The sequence below is a fragment of the Python bivittatus genome, unplaced genomic scaffold, assembly GCF_059951505.1.
Source record: "Python bivittatus isolate LINGU-HERP-01145 unplaced genomic scaffold, Pbiv_v1 ctg000190_np1212, whole genome shotgun sequence".
NCBI classification, from domain to species: Eukaryota; Metazoa; Chordata; class Lepidosauria; order Squamata; family Pythonidae; genus Python; species Python bivittatus.
Window position 1 is genome coordinate 2,844,745 of NW_028277042.1, and position 20,103 is coordinate 2,864,847.

A 20,103-nucleotide genomic window follows, 5' to 3' on the forward strand; every position below is an offset into this window, starting at 1 on the left:
AGTTAGCTAGTATGTGTTAAATCTAAAGCGATAAATAAAACAGAAGTTATTATTTCCGTAACCAGTTATGCCTTATTTTGATTGTGGCAATACAGAATTTGGATGCTACACAGGTGATAAATGGTTTCAAATCTTCTAGAAGATGGTTCATGTAGAAATTGTCTGGTCTTCCTGGAAATTTACATATTAGGGGCAGACTATAAGCAGATCTGATATCCCTGTAGAGTTTACTCTGTAGTAATACATGCAAAATGGTTTCGAACTCCTTGTCACCACATGGACAGGTATGCTGAGTTATTATTTTCACTTTTTGAGTGAAAATATATGTTACAACTTTACAGTAAAGCTAATAAAATGTGTTAAGGCCTAAACTTTCATGGACCAATGCAATTGTAAATATATTAGCCTTTACAATGACACAAGCCATTTTATACTGTTGATGCTACTAGGTAATATGTACTGGAATTAGACACAAAAGGACTGTATTCCTTAAAACGTGCAGAATTTGGAAGCATGGATATCTTTCTTATCAAGTAATCTAGCAAACAGATCGATGATTCCAACAACACCTCATAATGATACTGCAGTCACATTGCAGCCTCCATTTTGGGACTGACTTCAAGCTTCAAATTTAAATAATTGGCCTTATTTTTGGACTTCCTTGCTGCTGCTGCTTCTGTGTGCGTGTGTGTGTGTATAAAACACCTCACCTGATGAAAAATTCAGAAGAATTAAAAAGATTGAACACTTTTTTATGTTCCATTGGTGGTTGTAATAAAGCTATCAACTGGCTGTGGGTTTTGGACGTTTCTCCCCCAGGGACCAACGCAGCTTTGGACATATTTTTATAATCTCCAGAAATACTCCTTTTGTAGTTTAAAGGCTTTGGCCACCCTAAACATACTGAAAATCAAGTGCTGTAGTGCCCAAGCCCATCAAGTAACACAAAAGTAGTTTGAAATGTAGAGGATTTTAAAGGAGATCCCCTCCAAAATTCCACTAAATTGTAAGGTAATTTTTTGTCCTTTTCTCCTTGTACCATTAAGGTCAATGTTGTTGTTAAATGTGTGTGTGTGTGTGTGTGTGTGTGTGTGTGAGTGTGTGTGAGTAGACCATACACAGTGCTTCATAGTGGGACAGGACACAAATATAAATAACACATCATTAATCTAAATTATTCATCCTTAAATGAAGACCCAACATGCATTTTCAATGTCCATTCTCCATCCTGAATGGGATAACTCAGTTGAGGATATTTCTCAAACTACATAAAATTATTTTTCATGCAAAGGTGGGACCGTAGGAAGAGGAAGATGCTAAATCAGAAAGAAGCATTACTAGCAAATATCTGCATTTCTGTTGAAGGACCTCTCTCAGCCTTCCTTTCTTAGGTTATTTCAAATCTGTAGAACTGGCTTCCAAATCAACCGTTAGGACTGGATGACCTGAAGTCTCTCACTTATTTGTTCCATGAGGACTAGGTAGTCCAATCTACCAGAGATCTGGCTGGGTTTCCATTGGCACTTACCAGCTCCACACATACTGCTGGGGCAATTCCACCTGCTTTATTGAAGGCCCAGGAGAAATTCAGGAGCCCTGCTCCAAGGGCAGATTTTAGCATGATGAAGATGGCTCCAGATGAGGAAAGTTGGGGGCTATCAGACTCCAGAGATGGCTTGGCTAGCAAGCTGATGCTCTCTCTAGCCAACTCCTCCATGTCTGAAAAGAAAAGGAAGATTGGGTGTTTTACTGTTGATCAGATCTAAGTAGGCTTCAAAAATTCCACAATACCCTCCCCTGCCCCTCAGGGAAGTCACTCCAGTTCCATGGCTTTGCGGAAAAGTTCAAAAGATTTTCTCCATCTGGAAAAAAAGGACAAAAATAATGGAAAGAAGGGGTCCAAAGATTCTTTTTCCCCCTCACAAGCCTAATCTACTGAGGGGGGCTGAGAAATGAGAGGAACATGTGAAACAGAGCAAACATTTCTAGGGCCAAAGGAATGTGAAATGACATGTACGCAGGCGTGTGCTAAAAATAAGCAAAGCTTCTCAAGGCAATTTGCAGCCCCCAATGGGTGCTTAATTTAATTAGAAGGTTCAGTGGGAGAGGTTAAAACTGGGCATCAAGAAAATACCAAACGTGCTAGAGATTCTGCAGGGAGATGTTTGCAAACAGAGGCCAACTTAAACCAGAGCCAAGTTATGCAACATGGCAGCATCCAATCTTTGCCTCAACATTCAGCCTTAACTCTTCAAAACAGCTTTGCTAACCTGTCAACAAATTTCAGAAATCCAAGCCCATATGGCCATGGGCTTTCGAAGTTGAGATTTCTGTGAGTTGAAGGTGATGTGTCAGAGAAAACAGACTTCCTAGAAGTTGGGTGTCTACAAAAAGTCAAGATGGTGGCCATGGCTGCAGGAGGAGACCCTGCACTTTTTGTCATGGATTATGGCATGACCTTTTGGCTCCCCCTTTGCAGTCCTCCATGTGTTGTCAAAGTTTCAAACAGTTTTAGGCAGAATACATACAGAAACTATAAAGCAAGCCCCCAAATGAGCATAAGAAAGTTAGTAATTCAGTGACCTGCCTTCACTTAGGAATCTTACAGTTTTTTTTAAAAAAAACAAAGTTCATACCAAATAAAAACACCAAGGCAACGTATCAAGGAAGAGCTATAGTTCAGCATAATTTTCAAAAGCAGGAAGACACCAAAAAGTGTTGAACAGTGTGGGTGGATGTGTAGAAAAAGTATTTTAGCCCATTTGTTTGTAGAACCAGGAACCACACTGCCCAGAGTCACTTTGTGTGAGATGGGGGCCTATATAAATATGATAAATAAAAATAAATAAAAACGGTAGATTATTGTACAAAAATTATATCAAGAAATAAAAACAGCTTGATTTCTCATAACTAAAGTCAGCTTCTTCAGTTATCTATCACTAGCTCAGTAATTCATTTTTTACTTCCCAGCCATGTGACCTTCTGATCTCAGTAAGCGGGATAAAGAGATTTTAATCAGCTGCTATAAGGAATTATGAATGGCTAATTGTTCCTGTCATCCTGATTATGTCTTTGCAACCTGCTGTGTTCTGAGCCATTCAAAGTGTTCTTTTCAGCCATCAGCAACCCACAAAGGAATGCTTAATTGGCTGGTGTGATTTAGAACTTAGCCATTGGGCTGGAAGTAAATTGCTTGGCCAATAAGGAAGTCTCAGCACAGGCTGGCACACTTTGATATAACTTTGAAGGGGTGGGGGGAATTCAAAGTCTTTTGAGAACTTTCTCTAATCTTGCCTTCGTGACACCATAAGTCGAACCAGGCTGTCCTTTTAATGGCCAACAGCCGTCTTGCTATGCCTTGGCCAAGGAAAGGGGGCTGCAAGCTCTCCCCTCTCGTCATGACCCATGTAGCAAAGGGTGGGGTTTGGGTTGCAGTGTCCCATGGCCTCCCTGCAAGTGCCATCACAAGGGAAATGAAATTTTATAAGACCACTGGAAGAATAGCTGGATCTCTGGATTTTTCTTGTCTCCAACTTATACCCATTACATAAGAATTGCCATTTCATTTTAAGAACTAAGTCTACTTTGTTTGCTCTTCCCACCAAATTCCTCTTCTTTCCGCATTGTCTCTTCTGGATTATAGGTCTGTAAGGAGGAACTACCTTCTTTTCTTCACTGATGGTACTGAAGAGTAGGATAGACCTGCTTAAATGAAATTAAGTAGTGGCCCAATGACAAACGGCAGAGTAAACCAGAGTTTAAGGACAATTAAGAGAACTTATCAATTTGATTAATAAATAAAATAAACTTATCAGACAGCAACCATTATACAAGAGCTACTGAAACCCAGTTAGGCAAGGCAAGAGCAGGATGAGAACCCACTTGACCAAAATATAAATTTAAGGGGGAAAGTATTCTCAACCGAATTTAAATCTTAATTTACAGAAGAGTGAGGTTCAATTATGAAGTTTTATGAGAGCCAACCAAACTGGCACATTGTTTCGCAGAACTTTTCATGTTCCATTTGCACATCCTTTTGTCCTCCTTTGGTTAGCATTATCTTATTATGGAGGCTGGCTTTCCCCTCCTTACCCTGAAGCAATATAGTTATTTTTCTTTCTTCTACTGTTTTAAAAAGGTTAGTTGGCAAACATTCAAGTTCCAGGAAGATTGTTTTCAAAACCTCCTGCAATGGGGTATCACCTTCAGTCCAGAGAAAGACGCTATAACTGTGAAGAAGAAAAACCATTGGTGGATCGGTTAAACCATTTGAGAGTCTAGATCTGATGTTCTTAGCAAGGAAGAGCTCTTCAGAAGCTAACCTGTTAGCTTAGTGTACAAAAAGAAAATAATTCCCCTGAGCTTTTTCCCTACCAGTCCTCAGTCAGTGAATGAAAGAGAATTTGTTTTCAACGTTCTTTCAAAGGAAAAAAGAGAGAGAGAGAGAGAGAGATGTAGAGCACCATGGAGATGGCCTTGAGGGAAATATTCAGAAGCCGTTACACAAACACACAAGGGCAGAAGCATGCCTTAAGTCCTGGGAAGGGAGGTAGTAATAGGAAGGGGCTCAGGCTGGCTCCTCCCTGACTCCCTGGGGTATAAGAGGGAGGGGAGGAAAAACACAAGCAGATTTACAAGGTTGTATTACTGTAGCCTATCTGAATAAAGCTTAGTTCTAGTCTTCTAATGGAGTCGGTTTCCTGATCTAGACTACCATGTAGGGCTGACAATAGGGGAAATTCTTCTGGATAGCTTGATACTCTTGCAGTAGCTTCATGATGGGTGGTCTCTGTGAATGTCCTGCCTTCTTTTCCCCCATTCCTGTTTTCAGCCATCCCTGGCTTCCCTTGCTTCCATTCAGCCCAAGATGCAATGAGAAAAAGAGACACCTTCCAGGACTTTTCCTGTGTAGATGTGGACAGCCAGGGAACTCACAGAATGATGGATAGACAGTATATTAACAGCAGCCCTGTCCAGCATTTCCAGCTAGAAAGTAACCTCTAAATCAGTGTTCCCCAAAGTGGTCAAAATGGATGGATGGATGGATAAGTGAGATATTTGAAAGGAATTCTCAACCACCCAAAGAATAAAACCAGAGCCTCTTTCATAGAGGGGGAAAAATCTTTTGAGGAATTACAAGGAAGATTTTGGTCCAAGACGATAATCCATAGGCCTATGTGAACTGGATCTAATCCAGTTCAGCTTGTTAATTGGTTTCAAACGTCAAATGGATTTGAATCAAATGGTCCATCCTGATTTATTTCAAACCAATTATGGATGCTGAAAATGCATATTTGCAGGTGCAAAAGGCATCCAGATTGGTTTGCATCAATTCAAAGGTAGAAAATTTGATCTGATTTGACAGATGAAAGTATATCATTTCTTTCATTTAGCAACTTGATGTGATTGGAAGATTCTACCGAATCACCTTTGAATTAAATCTCTGAAACAAATATTTGCACAGCTTTAATCATTGGATAATGATTTCATCTGCTGTGCCACGGGGCAGGTCAGCCACCTTAATTCTGCTGGGTGAAACTGTGGGCTTCTGCTTTAACAGTGCCACGGGGTGTGATACTGGCTATGTGGCAGAGGACATATTTGAAGGGAAAATTATCAAATCACAGGCAAACAGGAACAAACCGTTTCTAAGTTTCTACTTAGAATTAGCACAAACAAATAGCTTCAGCTGTTCTTAATTGTTATATTCTGTTCTTATCTATTTTATTTTAGATTGCTAGCTGCCTTGAGCTCACTACAGAAAGTAAGATGGGATCTAGATTAAAATGATGATGGTGAAGTTGGATGTCTAAAATCCGGGAAGCTGAGATTTGATTTGATGGAAATAAACTAATAGTTTGTCCTGATCTAAGGCAGTTTTACTGAAGCCAGGAATTCTCAGGGTTGGGCGGGTGGAATGTTCCAAAAATAACAATGTTATCTGAAAAAGCTATTGAATATAGGCTTGCAGAAACTGGAAGAAAAAAATTAAAGCCATGCAGGGAGACAGCTAGCAGATTAAACCCTGAAGTTTTCCCCTCTTTTGATAAAGAAAAGAACATGCACTTTGCTCCACGGTTGCAGATTTAGGCAGCCTATCCAGTTCCTGTGTTATATGTACGCAGGTAAGTGTGGGTTAGGTGTGTTTAAAAATGTCATGAGAAGATGACCAAAGCATTTGCATGTAATAGTTCAGCCTTCCCCAGTTTGAACCATTTTAAATGTGCTGGACTTCAGTACTGTACCTATAAGTTTCAGTCAGCAAGCCCTTTCACTGTTTTCCTTGAATATTCTGGGAACTGAAATATAGTACATTCCTGATTTAGAAAGGTTGAAATGTGTATCTAATCCTTTGCAGGCGAACCCCACCATTCCCTGTGTGATCGCTTCATAGTTTATCAAGGAAGAGTTCTGCTGTTAGTTTTCCACAAGCATCCCCTAGTTGTTGCACAAACTGGCCCATGAAAGATAAAAGGAAATCACAGAAGAAACCTGGGAAGAAAAGATCATCATCTGCTTTCAGAGAGTTTAGTCACATATCTAATTAACAGGAATTCAAATTGGAGGTCCAGGATATTTGCTCAATGTTGAATTCTCAGTGGGGAAACAGTAGGCTAAAATGCCTCAGACCGTGTTATAAATTAGATTTGGGACTCATTTTAAGCAAAGCAGCTCTCATTTTAAAAAAATATAAAGTAAAATACACTCAGTTGTCCAACAAAGTCAACTTCACATAAACTCCAAAAACGAATACTCGCTCTTACACTATACATCTTACCAAGTTACTTAAAGACTGAGTGAATGTTCTTGCTTAGTGTTAACTTTGGTTTATTCCTGTGGCTAAGCATCTGGTTTAAATTCAGCTCTTTGGCTTAGTTTATGATTCAAGGCACTGAAAATGGACCAGTAAAATAAAACAGGTTGGGCATGAATACAGCCATTGAGGGGCTTCCAGAGGAAGAAATGGAGGACTAAAGATGGCTCAGTGAAAAGCGGAGCTGACAACTGCAGCAAAGAACAAAGAGCCAGTGTGTAGTCCAGCTCTTTGAACCTCTCCAGATAAAGAGAGGGCAGGAGATTGCCCACAAGTGCTCCAGACAGTTGCTCCTTGCAAGGAGGCCACAGGACAGCAGTCTCCAGTGGGTTTAGAGCTCTGGGAGACAAGGGAATAGCCATCTTCACTCAAACCATGGTCGGTGCCTTTGAAAGGACACTGGGTTTGTATACTTCCTTTTCTAATTACTTTCAGAAATTGCTTGCTAACTGCTTTTTAGCTATTAGGAACTTTTGGATCGACAAATCTGAAAACACTGGGTGAGTCTGCCTTCAATCCTTAGTGAAAGAAAATTTTAACTACAAGCTTAAGAACTTAAAAATTGAAATAAACAGCAAAAAGCTAATTAAGACTTTGATTTTAGAAAGTTATAAATGGATTAAGGGTCCAGATAAATTTGAAATAAGATTTTGGAATTAATTATAAGAAGCCTTCCCATGGGAAAGTCAACTTGTTTTGAACATAAAAGAGATAAACAATTTCAAAAAATTGGACACAGAGGGAACTAAAGATTTTAATTAAAAGAGAAGAATACAGAAACCTGATTAACAACTACAGAATGACACAAAATATTATAACATTGGAAATACTGAAGGTTACTTTTGAAAAATAGAATCAGAAATTAATATCAATAATGTCAATAGCAATATTTGCTTCTATGGATAGACTCTGTCCAAAAGATGTTTTGGAAGAAATGGCAGAAGAGGAACAAGCTTTATTTGTCAAGACAGAGACAGAAACAGAGTTGACACTGAAAGTGGATCTACAAATGAAAGGCTACAAGAATGACATGAAAAAAGATGTTTCATTGGACATACAAAAGAAATAGTTGATGCTTTAAAAATCAAAAGGGAATTACAAATAATAAACTGAGAGAGTGACCTTTTATATTGGATTTACAAAAGAGGTTTGTTAAAGCTTGGATGAATCTTGTGAGAAGGGGTAAAGAAAAAGGAAAAGAAATCAAGTTCTACAACATTACTTGAATGGACTAAAGATTGTTAGAACTAAAAGGAATATAAAGTTGGTTTATTTGATCAAGGTTAAAATAGATATGTTATTTCTGACAACCCTTAATGACATTTGCTGACACCAGGACTGAAATGAAGATGCTTCATGGATTTGTTTATAAATAAGAGATGGGACATGAAGAGATCATTGGTTGTAAATTAAGAGGAGGTGAAAAGTTACTAAAATTGTTTATACTTGTGATGAAGGTTGAAAGTCACTTCTTTATTTTTTTTCTTTTTCTTTACTATATTTTTTTCTTTCTTTCACATTTTTTTCTTTTCCTTTGCACTTTTTACTGTTTCTTTCTACTCCTTATTTCTTGTAGTTTGTATTAGTTTTTACTATTGCAACTATAATCTTTAATAAATTTATTTTTAAAAAATACAGCCATTGAGAACTTATTCCACTACATTATTTCTACTTATTTACCAATAATTCTCAGCACAATAGCATAATTTAATCATAGGTGCAACTATACAAACATTCCTCTTTAATATGAAAGTAAGGATCCAGACGTGACTGAAATTAACCATAGTCCTCTTTCATACGTAAGACAAAATTAACTAGTTGAACGTGGAAGTGCATGATTGCAGTTGCCTCTTTGTTCTTCTGTCAGAAAAGAAGAGAGCAGACCCATATAAAGTTCAAATATAGTTTACATTATGCTCAAACCAGTGGCGGATTTACCTGGGTGTTATGTCTCTCATTGGGTGCCTGTCTCACTCAAGGAACACATGTGCTAACCTGTTTCTTCTAATGCTTATTCGCCCAAAAATCTGGGGATATTTTCTGCACTGTTGTTTTTATGAGGAATCCTGGAGCAACTGTGGCTTCTGCTGAGTATGCTATGCTTTGACATTGTGGTGCTGCCTGTTTTACTTGCAGAATGCTGTCAAGGAGAACTCCATACTGCTTGTATAAACATGGAAAATCAAGCAAGGAAGCTTTCAAGCAGCTCTGTGAAATAGTGATGGCCAACATGGAGCAGTCAGTTTTTAGAACATTCCATCTCTCATGTGCATACTCCAGAATGGACCACTCTGAGCATTTGGGGTGTGGTTCAGACCTTTCTTGGACAGGTAGAAGTTCATGGCATTCAGGATGTGGTCTTCTCCTGAAAAGGAGCTATATTCATGAGCCACTTGTTTGAATGAATAAATGAGTGAATGAGTGAATGAGTGAATGAGTGAATGAGTGAATGAGTGAATGAGTGAATGAGTGAATGAATGAATAGGTCTATATTCATGAGCCAGTTCCTGTTCTAAATGATACATCTCCAGAAATATGCAAATCATCCTCAGGACACCAAAGGGAACAGGTTCCAGGAGGAAAAGGGAACCTTCTAGGAATTACCATTCTTTTGCATTTAGTTACTATGAAACTAAGGAAATTTGAAATTGACTCGATCCTGAAGTTCACCAGAGAATAGCTACTTATGGATAAGCCAAGAATTTTAGGTGCCAAAATACACCCAAAAACTTGGGTTTGGCCCATCTGCAGATGGGCTTATCCATGAGTATATATGGTAATGCTTTTTAAAAACACCCATATTTCCTGTATATATTCACATACAAGACCATCCGTGGATAAGCAGACCCTTGAATTTTTAACCAAAATACCATGAAAAATGTGGGTTGGCTTATCTGCAGGTGGCACATTTTTCATAGTATTTTGGTTTAAAATTTGAGGGTCTGCTTATTCACAGATGGACTTATACGCAAAGTGTGTAAATATATGGTAAGTGCCAAGCACAAAAGAGGAGCAAGCAGATTCTCTGATCCCTTCCTCCCTCTCCCCCTTCCCTCCCAAAAATGCATGACTTTCTTAAACCTGCCTCAAATGTGCAGGAAAGAAAGAATGATTTTGAGCAGGAGTAGATGGTAATAGAGACAGTTTGGTGTAGTGGTTAAAACGCCCGGCTAAAAACCGGGAGACATGAATTCGAGTCCTGCCTTAGGCACAAAGACCAGCTGGGGGACCTTGGGCCAGTCCCTCTCTCTCAGCCCTGGGAAGGAGGCAATGGCAAACCACTTCCAAAAAGCCTTGCCAAGAAAACTGCAGGGACTCGTCCAGGCAGTCTCTGAGAATCGGACACAACTGAACGGATTAAAAAAAAAAAGATGGTACTAAGCAGATGGGAGACTTGACAAACTACAAAATCCAGAATGGCAAGATGCAATGGAAGCGTCAGGATTGCCCAAACACTGTGGTCATTTTAGCATCCAACGGCTATGAGATGGCTGCAACATTTCACTCCTTTTTCCAACTCAGCCCATATCACGCATTAACTTCTGTCAAAGTAAGAATCACGTTTGGCAAGCTATCTTCACACCATGCCTCACACCTGCCCTGTTCATTACATGTCACACCCTCATCGTCTTTCTTGGTCTTTTATAAGCAATGTCTTACTGGCCGCACCTCCTTCTTGGTTAATCTCCCAACATATTGTATAATATCAGTATACAGCAGAAGGAAAAGAAGAAGATACATAAATTTGAGCAAGGTACAAAACGTTTAGCTGCTGAGCAGTTTATATCAGGCAGAATACATTAAAAGATGACCCTTTCAGCCTAGCTGTCAAGAGATAAAGAATTTTCTCTTCCTGGTTTTTATAATTGCACCAAGGCAAATTTTGGTATGAAAAGATGTCTGCTTTGTTAGGGATCCTTTCATCCGATACCTTTTGCCTTCGTTAAACAGTTTAATCTCTGCTGTAAAACCAAGAAAGATAATGACTCACTGAGTAATTTTCACAGGTCCCTTGCTCTTGCCACTGTCCCACCATCAGCCTATTGACTCTTTCATAATCAAGCTGGGTAAAAAGTCAGTTTCACCAACAGGATTCAGGAAATCAGGATGGAAAAGAAACACGTTCTTTAGACTTTAGGAATATGTTGCAGCTTTGATCTTCTGCCAGGCAGTAAAGCTGGTTTTTAAAGTTCTAACATTTAAGAGTTTTAATACAGGGCAGGGAAAAGATGTGCGTGGGAGAGTTTTAAAGGTAGAATTCTGAATCATTTGCACAAGTTTGTGGACTCAGGCATTTTAACAGTAAGAATACGTGGTTCTCTCTCTTCACAAAACTTATATGCAACAGAGACCAAGAACAGAGGAAAGATGTCAAAAGGAATTTAGGGGTGAAAGAAAGAAGCCAATGAATCCGGTGTTTTAAAATGTCTGGATGGATCCTATGTCAGAATCACTTTGTTCCTTAATTTCAGAGAAGATGCTTAAACTGCCAGTGCTTTGCAGAGAACAAACTGTGCTTTGAAAGTTTCTGTGGACTATGAATCACGCATAGCAAAAGAAAAATCTAAATGGAGGGGCCAGGTTAGGTTAAAATTTGAGAACAGTCTTTCTCAACTGGGGTTCTGCATGAGATCGTGATTGAAAAAAATATATATATATATTTACTTCACACACCACACAGTGCTAGCACTCACAGTGACGGGAGTTTTTACATGCTGCAACTCAACTGCTGGCCTGCTGTTGTTGTAAATGTTGTAAAACATCGGCTGCGTGGGTTAGAAGTGAATTGTGTTGTGAAGTTTTCATTTTTGGGAGATTTTTTATGCAGGACTTCCCTGTGACCTGAAAATAATTTCAAGGGTTTCTCTGGAATAAAAAGTTTGAGAAAGACTGCTTGAGAGTCAAGAAAAAGAGAGAAGGAGACCGCAACAGAGCGTGTGTTTGCATTAACCATAATGCATATTTGGTTGATTTGGGCTTAACAAGTAGTATAAACCCAGCCATTGTGGTTGTGTAAACCATGATTTACAGCTAGCTGTGTAGTTGAACCATGATTATTCAACAAACCACAGTTAAAATAAAGAATAGGTTAGGGCAATATGTGGACTTTGAAGAAGCAGGATAGGAAGAGTACTGATGCCTTTGTATTTTGATGTTGGAGAAGACTCCTGAGAATACCGTGGACAGCCAAGAAAACAAATCGATGGATCATGAAACAAATCAACCCAGAGTTGTCACTTGAGTCACAAATGACCAGGATCAAATTATCCTACTTCAGACACCTTATGCAAAGACCCAGCTCTCAGGAGAAGTCTGTAATACTGGGAAAGGTGGAAGGAAAGAGAAGAAGAGGAGGACCAGCAGCAAGGTGGATGGACTCAGTTACAGTGGTGATGGGGGCACCGCTGGAAGACCTAAAAGATCAGGTTAGGGACCAATCATCATAGAGAAAATCTATCTACGTGGTTGCTAGGAGCTGAAAATGACTCGATGGCACATAATCAATCAATCAATCAATCAGTCAGTCAGGCAATATGTATACACAGCCACAGAGACAGAAACTGGATGAAGCAGCTTTCAACCACAATGGATCATGAACATACCTGAGATTAGACTTTTTAACCTTCCAGATATGACAGAGATACACTTTTCATCAGTTTAGGAATTCAGCAGAGGGCCATTCAGAGGAGACTATGCCAGGAGGAAGACAGCAGTTTAAATAAAGATTGTGACACAATTGCAAAACAAAATTTGTCAAATGTATAAGGAAAACAAGACTGCCTATCTAGAACATTTCTGGTTGTAGAAGCATAGACCTGTAGAGTTGGAAGGAACACCAAGAATCACCTAGTTCAACCCCCTGCTATGTTGCAAGAGAGGGACGTGGTGGCGCAGCGGCTTAATGACGCTGGAAGTTGCCAGCCAGAAATGGTTGGCACTTCAGCGGTTCAAGCCCAAGCTCCGCGTGGCAGGGTGAGCTCCCATCTTGTGCCCTCAGCTCCTGCCCACCAAGGGGCTCGAAAGCATAAGCGAGTAGATAAATAGGTACTCTCACCCTGGTGGGAGGAAAAAACGCTGGCAATGCCTTGCACAGGAAAATGGGAGTTGGTTGCCGGTTGCTCGACGCAACGCAACAGAAGAGACCCGATTTCCTGCGACCACCAGCTGGGCTCTGCCCTAGGAAGGAGGCCCTGGCAAACCACTTCCGAAAAAACCTTGCCAGTAAAACTGCAGGGACTTGTCCAGGCAGTCTCCGTAGAATTGGTCAGGATTGAAAGTGGATTAAAAAAAAAAAATGTTGCAAGAAAACCAATCAAAACATCCTTGATAGCTGACTATCCAGGCTCTTCATAAAAATCTCCAGAGATGGAGAACTTGCAACCTCTATTCTGCTGTCATAAAGATCTTACCATCAGGAAGATTTTCCTTATATTTAAACAAAACTTTGGCGGCTTTTTTTTTAAAATTATTTTCCTTTTTCGTTTCCTTTTACTTTTTGGTATTTTAATTCTTGTTAAATTTGCTTCGCTTATCTATTTTTTTCCTTTCATTAACGTGTGTGTGTGTGTGTGTATACATACAGATACACACACACGTACATACACACTAAGTAACAAAACAACGGAGACTTTAATATTAACTAATCAGCTTAAGATCAAAACCTTTCTCATACAACAAATATTTTGATGTGAGATGCAGCGATTCTTTTTTCAATGTTATACTCAACTTTGGATGAAAAAGCCAAATAATGTCATGCTTGTAATACTGACATCCTAAATTATAATTAATATTGATAGAATACTTTTTTCTCTTCTCTATTTTCAATACTCTAAACTATATAAATAATAGAAAATCAATAATCTTTAATTATATTACATAAACATCACTGTATGGAAGGAAGGAAGGAAGGAAGGAAGGAAGGAAGGAAGGAAGGAAGGAAGGAAGGAAGGAAGGAAGGAAGGAAGGAAGGAAGTTCTTACCATCTTTTCTGTAGCTTCCCTTTATGTTCCCAGACACGGCTAACATGTCTCCCTTCATTTTCTCCAGATTCAACATCCCCAGTTCTTTCATATTCTGAGATCCCTGTAACATCTTTGCCACCTTTCTTTGAATCTTTCTATCCTGTCCTGTGCCTATAGAGGACTCCAGGTGTGATCTCCCCAGTGCAGAGGAGAGGGGAATAATAACTTCGTGTGTCTTTGATGTGTTGCTTCTTCTAATGTCTTCGCTATGAATCTGGACATAAATTCAGATGTAAGTGTAGCAGCAACAGCAAAGCTTTCTATTTCCTCCAAAAGGAAAGGTGTTCCAGCAAAAAGCCTGAGCAAATAAGATAAGCCTCTTCAGCCCATTGCAGGTTGGAGCAAATAAACCTGTAGTATATGACTTGCAGCCCCTAGAGCAGTGTTCCTCAACCTTGGGGACTTTAAGACGTGTGGACTTCAAGTCCCAGAATTCCCCAGCCAGCATGGCTGGCTGGGGAATTCTGGGAGTTGAAGTCCACACGTCTTAAAGTTCCTGAGGTTGAGAAACACTGCCCTAGAGCCTCAGCTGTGGCCCTCAGCCTCACCAAAGGTTGCTCCCAAATTGTAATTTTTAATATGACTGAAGGGAGAAAGGATTAAATGTCTGAGGAGGAGTCATGTTGGCTGTATTTCACTGGTTCCATTTTAATTAAATTTAAATTAAAGCCAACTTCGGTCTTTTTGTCCTAGCCCCACTCTTGATCCAAAGCATCTAACACAGCCTTTGGCACACTGGTTGGAGAGCAAGTGTGGCCCTCAAACCCTAAGAGAGTCATTTTTGCCATATCCCTCCTGCACCCACCATGTTCCACATCATTCCTAAGGACCCTAAAACAAAGATTTGCATAGCTCTCTGCAAGCCATTCATAAAATGAAACCCCAAGTAACAAGCAACATAAATACCATCTGACCTTTAATGGCTGATCTCCACGTCTGTTTTAATTTCCCTAATGCCCTGGAGACACCGTTCTTGCAACACTGTGACAAATTTAAATGGACATCATGACACATTTAAATGGTTGCTTCTTATTACCCTTGAAGACCTACCATCAAATAAACCTCAAGAAGGTCATCAAGATAACAGAAGATCCATCAGAAGGGGATCTGAATATTTGGCTGAAGTTTTACACGGTGTTAAGTCATATTGACTCTAATTTGGTTTGGTTTATTATGTAGCCAAAACCCTGCTACTGAGATTTATAAATCAAGGTTAAAGGCTTAGTGTGTTATCAGAACCAAGCCCATTGTGGTTTCGTCAGTAAACAGTAGCTAACCAATCCTGACTTAGTATTATTTGAACAAGCTTATTGTGGTTTGCCAACCATGATGGATGTTTTAGTGTATTGGGACAACCCAAATGTACTTAACTCAATACATCTTGGTAAATCATGTATAAATCCAGCCTTTTTAATATGATATGTAGATACTTATAGTCTAATAGTGCCTACCTAGGCTTTATCAGTCTTTTCCCTCCTAAACTTTTCATCCCTAGGAATGCTGGGCTAAAACAAGTGGAGGACACCAGACTGGCATTGATTTATATGAGAGAAGTCCCAGCTGCACTCACTGCAGCACCATCTTCAGCATATCCAGTCTCTATAGAAGACCTTATTAAGGAACCACTGTGTGGACAGCACCTCAAATACACCGCACAGCAAATGGGCAGGACTAATAGCCACGGTCCTAATGACCTCTCCCCCCCAAATAATATTGACACCAAACTTCAAAATGTGGCCCATCATTGTAAGTTATTCTGCCCAACCTTGCAAATCACCTTTTAAAGGCAAATCACATCTCTGTGTGAACTGAAATGTGACAAAGTTCATGGATGAATCTAAGCTTTGAACTAAGCTTTGAACTAGGAAGAGGAGGAGAAGAATCCAGCAATGATCTGGAAAAGCAAGGAGGAGTCTCTGGATGACTTAGCTGCAATCCTATGAGTAGCCACTGTACAACGTGAAGGACTGCATGGTTGAGAAAGAAGGCAAGAACCCTTAAGAAAGCAAATATATTAACATTTTCATATTATTAAACAAGAGCAGTATTAGACATAGAAAAAAACTATGAACTAAAGAAGTATTTGAGACTCAACCATAGCAGCAAATTAATAGCACACCAATTAATTAGAGTAATATAAATCATAAGAAAATCAAAAAGCCTCATAGATAATTTTTGAAAGTAATGGTCTCTGTTTATGGTTCTGGAATGATCACCATAATAACAATGTTAGTTCATTTTCTTTAAAAAAAACTGGCTTTTTTCCCATCTAATTTCAAAATCTATCTTACTTCCAAAAGTTAGCACTATGCTGCTAAGCTGAATTATTAAGGTCAACTTTCTTGTAAACAGGTTAAAAACATTGGGAGATCCTCCCAAGAAAATTATGAATAAAACAGATCATGTAAACTAATAGAAACCAAGAGGATTTCACCAACCTCCAGATAATCAAAAGAATGATATTGGGTAGGAGCTGTCACAAAGATGATCCCAACTTTTGCATCAACCTGTCTGAGCACATGTAATAGTATGGCCTCATACCAAACTGAAAAGCAAAATATAGTCAAACAGGACCAGTTGGATGCTGGTGCAGCCTGGTCCTAAACCAGTTTTCCATTCAAGATATGCTAGAGAAGCCAAACATTAAGAGCGCATGTCTTATGTGCTATCATCAACAGGGAAGATGTCAATAGCTCTTCCAGCCACCCGATGCCATCTTGTGCAAAGGTGTGAATACCAAAACTAAAACTTAAAATACATCGACGTAGCCAAAATCTTATGAAATGTTAGCATTTTTCCCTCTGAGATGTTGTATATCCTTGTTGGAAGTCGCATGTGATAACAGAGGGATCATTTGAGCTTTGGGGAGGGAGTACTTTTAGGGCTGCTAATGAGGGTGGCATCAGTGCCATAGGGATCCTACCTAGCTATGCCCTAGAGGATTTTTATGCACACCCAAGATACAACCACATCTTATTTAGAGAATGACATTCTCATTTTCAGACCAAGATGTAGGGTAACTCCATTTGTTACGGGGTGTGTCAGAAAGAGTAGGCTATTACCATGGCGTTCTCTTAATTCTAAAGAACTCCATTTCCCACACAAGTGATCAAGAGGTAAAACATGATATTACATATTCATCATCAGATTAAAAACATGATCTCTTCAAACTCTGTTACCCAAGTCTGAACAACCTCTGGGTCAACTGATAAATTATAAATCAACAGTGGCTTTAAAGAACATTGGCTACATTGCATAAATCTCAGATTTGGGTTTGAAGGGTGCAACCTACATTTCAGTTCATTGAAGGCTTTAACAATAAATGTAATTATTAAATACTAGACCTGATTTTATACCTCCCTTTTCCTCTTCAGATAGCCATGTTGCATCCCCACAATTATGCACCCAAGCCTCTTTTCCAGCACCACCTTCCTTATGCTGCTCTCCAATTGTTGCTAGATTCCTAACACAGTAGATCACAAAAAAGGAAAGCATTGTTTGTCTGTGCTGATTTTAGAAAAAGAGACTTCCGAACCTATATGCTTCCACATTTTAATGTCAACTTACAGCCCTGTTCTGTCATGGAGAAAATATCTTTGAAAAGTGAAAATAATTAAATGAAACTAAATTAAAAAAATAACTAAAAGTAAAATAAGTAAATGAACATCGTGGCTCTAGTTAAATGAACGTTTAAAATCTGGTTCTACCCCTTGGCCTTGGGTTAGAGTAGATGATGGATCCCCTGCGTGGTGTTTTGGTCTTTGAACTTTTTGTTTAAAAAAGTTTTGGAATTTTTTTTAATCAAAATTTTTTGTTGGCTTTCTCTGGACTTTCTCTTTTCAGCAACGTATTTCTTTGTTTTTATTGCTGTATTTTGTAAACTGGCCAATTGTAACTAACTTCGTTTTGAAAATAAGAAGGAAGCCACTGAGCAGCATTAGCCTCCCCCATCTGCAATTACTTGTCCTTTTCTGGCAGCATTAAATCACAATGCTGTCTCTCTGTTGGTTTGTTGTGCTCTTTGAACTTGGCCAGTTGTGGTTTATTCAAGGAACTATGATTAAATGATTTAGCATGTCCAAGTGGTATTGCAGGAAGGCTGAGTTCCATAGACCAAAATTCCAAGGTCCAGTATTACTTATATTAATACTCAGGAATTCATCTATTTTGAAAAATCCTTTAGAAACCACTGGGGCTTGCTCCCTGGTAAGTGGCTGAATTTATTTATTATCTATTTATTATTTATATAAGATTTATAAGGCCGCCCAATTCTGATGACCCCCAATAGAGATAATACAACAATATGAATCCCCCCCCTCAATAATCAACTGCAAATTCATAATTTTTTTTTTTCTGGGGAGGGGGATTGGCAAGAGGAAGAAGCTCAGATTTTTGTCTGTGTTTATAATTATTTTTCTACCAATAGAGGTTAATATGTGTAGCTCAGGGTTGAACTGTGGAGTCCTTGGGGTTCTCTGAGCTTGGTTCTTTTCTTGCAAATGTTTCATTACCCGGCTAGGTAACATCTTCAGTGCCCTGAACTGAACTGAACAGGCACTGAAGATGTTACCTAGCCAGGTAATGAAACGTTTGTAAGAAAAGAACGAAGCTCAGAAAACCCCAAGGGCTCCACAATTATTTTTCTGTCTACTTTTCCAGCAGGGAAGGATTAGAATATAGCATGAAATTTGGGAATCATCTTCCGTTTGGTAAATATAATCAGTAATAGGAGGGTCACTAATGTCAATAAATCTAGCAGCTGAAGCTAATCCTACCTCCCACAAATGGAGGGTCGTATGTAAGGATCTGAAAAATCAGAACAGTCCTGGATTTAACCTATAAAGCCCTACAGAGCTTGGCACCAAGGTACATTCAGGACCACCTCCATCCACCAGAATCAACTCATCCAATATTAATTATATGGGGAAAATGGCTGATTATCCCTCACTACCACAAAACAAGTTGTTCCTGTAAGTTCTCAAGAGTTTCAAGGAGGTGTCAGTCTCAAAACTAATAAAGAAGTAAGGGCAAGTTTGTGAAGAGCGAGCAGCCTTTCCTGGATGCGGGTCCCTGAAATCTGTTTCACCTCGTTGGCCAAACCAGCAGTATAATAATGCGGACTGCAACTGGATTTGGGCTGATGTCATTCCAAAGCATGGGGTCCTTACTAAAAGACAACCCCAATGAATTAAGAGATACTTGCTGTTAAATATGCATGCAAAGCAATACAGCTCCTTTTTCAACACAGAGCTGATGCCAACTCTGAAACTTTAGATCCCAGATCCAACCCAGTGACATTTTCTGTTAACTATGTACACAACTTACATTGCTATCTACAAGGACAATAAGCTCGTTTTTTAAAAAAAGAAACAAATCCTACATAGCTAAGTTCCTATCAGAAACCTGTTTCCGTTAATACCCACCGTTCAGTTTTTACACCTCTTCATCTGGTTTTTCATTCCATATCAGAATAACCATGGCAACATTTCTCTTTAAACTTTGAAATGACAAGGTCTGTTTACCACACTTACGCCTTAGCAAGCACGTTTGCCAATGCTCTTCCTGTTATCTCTTACCTTCCTTCTTGCCAGTGGAGGTGAGAACAATGATCCGTGACCTGGTATCTGATGGCCGTGGTTGATTCTAAACACTTGGGACATAATTGGAGCAGGTATCATACTTAATCGGGGGTGACTCTTTGTCCATGAGCAATTCTAAGTACACATCTGGAGCATTTTATCATCCTGGGGGGGGCATCCAGATGTATGCCATCCAGCTCTCAGAATTGCTCAGCCAGCATAGACATCGCAGAGAATTCTGAAAGTTGAAGTCTAGGTACAGGCAGCTTTAGAGAAGTTGAGGTTGGAGAAGGTTGCTGTAAGGGAAGGCAGTTGGGCTATTGGGTCTTTACCATGTTCAGAAATCAGAATGGAAGAATGCCAGCTCCCCACAGCACTAGAGTCTTCTCAGAAATAAAATCAGGTTACTTAAAATCTCAAAATCAAAAGAAATGAACCAGGAACCACACCTAGAACAATATTGCCTTGAGAGATGCCTACATAAGTGATGGGCTTCTTTTGGGGAGGGGTGTGTGAAAATTGTAGTTTAAAACATTTTTTTAAAAATTGTAATTTTAAAAAAGTTCAGAAGCTGAAACTGCCAAATATTTTTCCATTCTCCATTAGCTGTCTTGATTGCAATTTTAAAAGTGCGTGAGTCGTTATGCGAAATTCTCAGCAATTAGCTAACTTAAACTTCAGTTCCCCC

At 39.3% G+C, this 20,103-nt stretch overlaps 1 protein-coding gene across 2 annotated transcripts in view; it reads right to left on the reverse strand.

Moving 5' to 3' along the window:
* SLC38A8 (solute carrier family 38 member 8) overlaps positions 1 to 14,077 on the reverse strand; it is a 31,887-nt gene extending 17,810 nt beyond the window's left edge. Inside the window, exons 1-3 of one of the 2 annotated variants that reach the window (XM_025169373.1) lie at positions 13,795 to 13,883; positions 12,418 to 12,505; positions 1,529 to 1,719 (exon numbers count right to left, since the gene is read on the reverse strand). In XM_025169373.1, the coding sequence (XP_025025141.1) occupies positions 1,529 to 1,717 (189 nt within the window). In that variant the 5' untranslated portion in view covers positions 1,718 to 1,719; positions 12,418 to 12,505; positions 13,795 to 13,883. Of the gene's footprint in view, positions 1 to 1,528; positions 1,720 to 12,417; positions 12,506 to 13,794 lie in introns of both variants that reach the window. The other variant, XM_007432518.2, reaches the window with a different exon arrangement.
* Between the last annotated feature and the right edge of the window lie 6,026 nt (positions 14,078 to 20,103).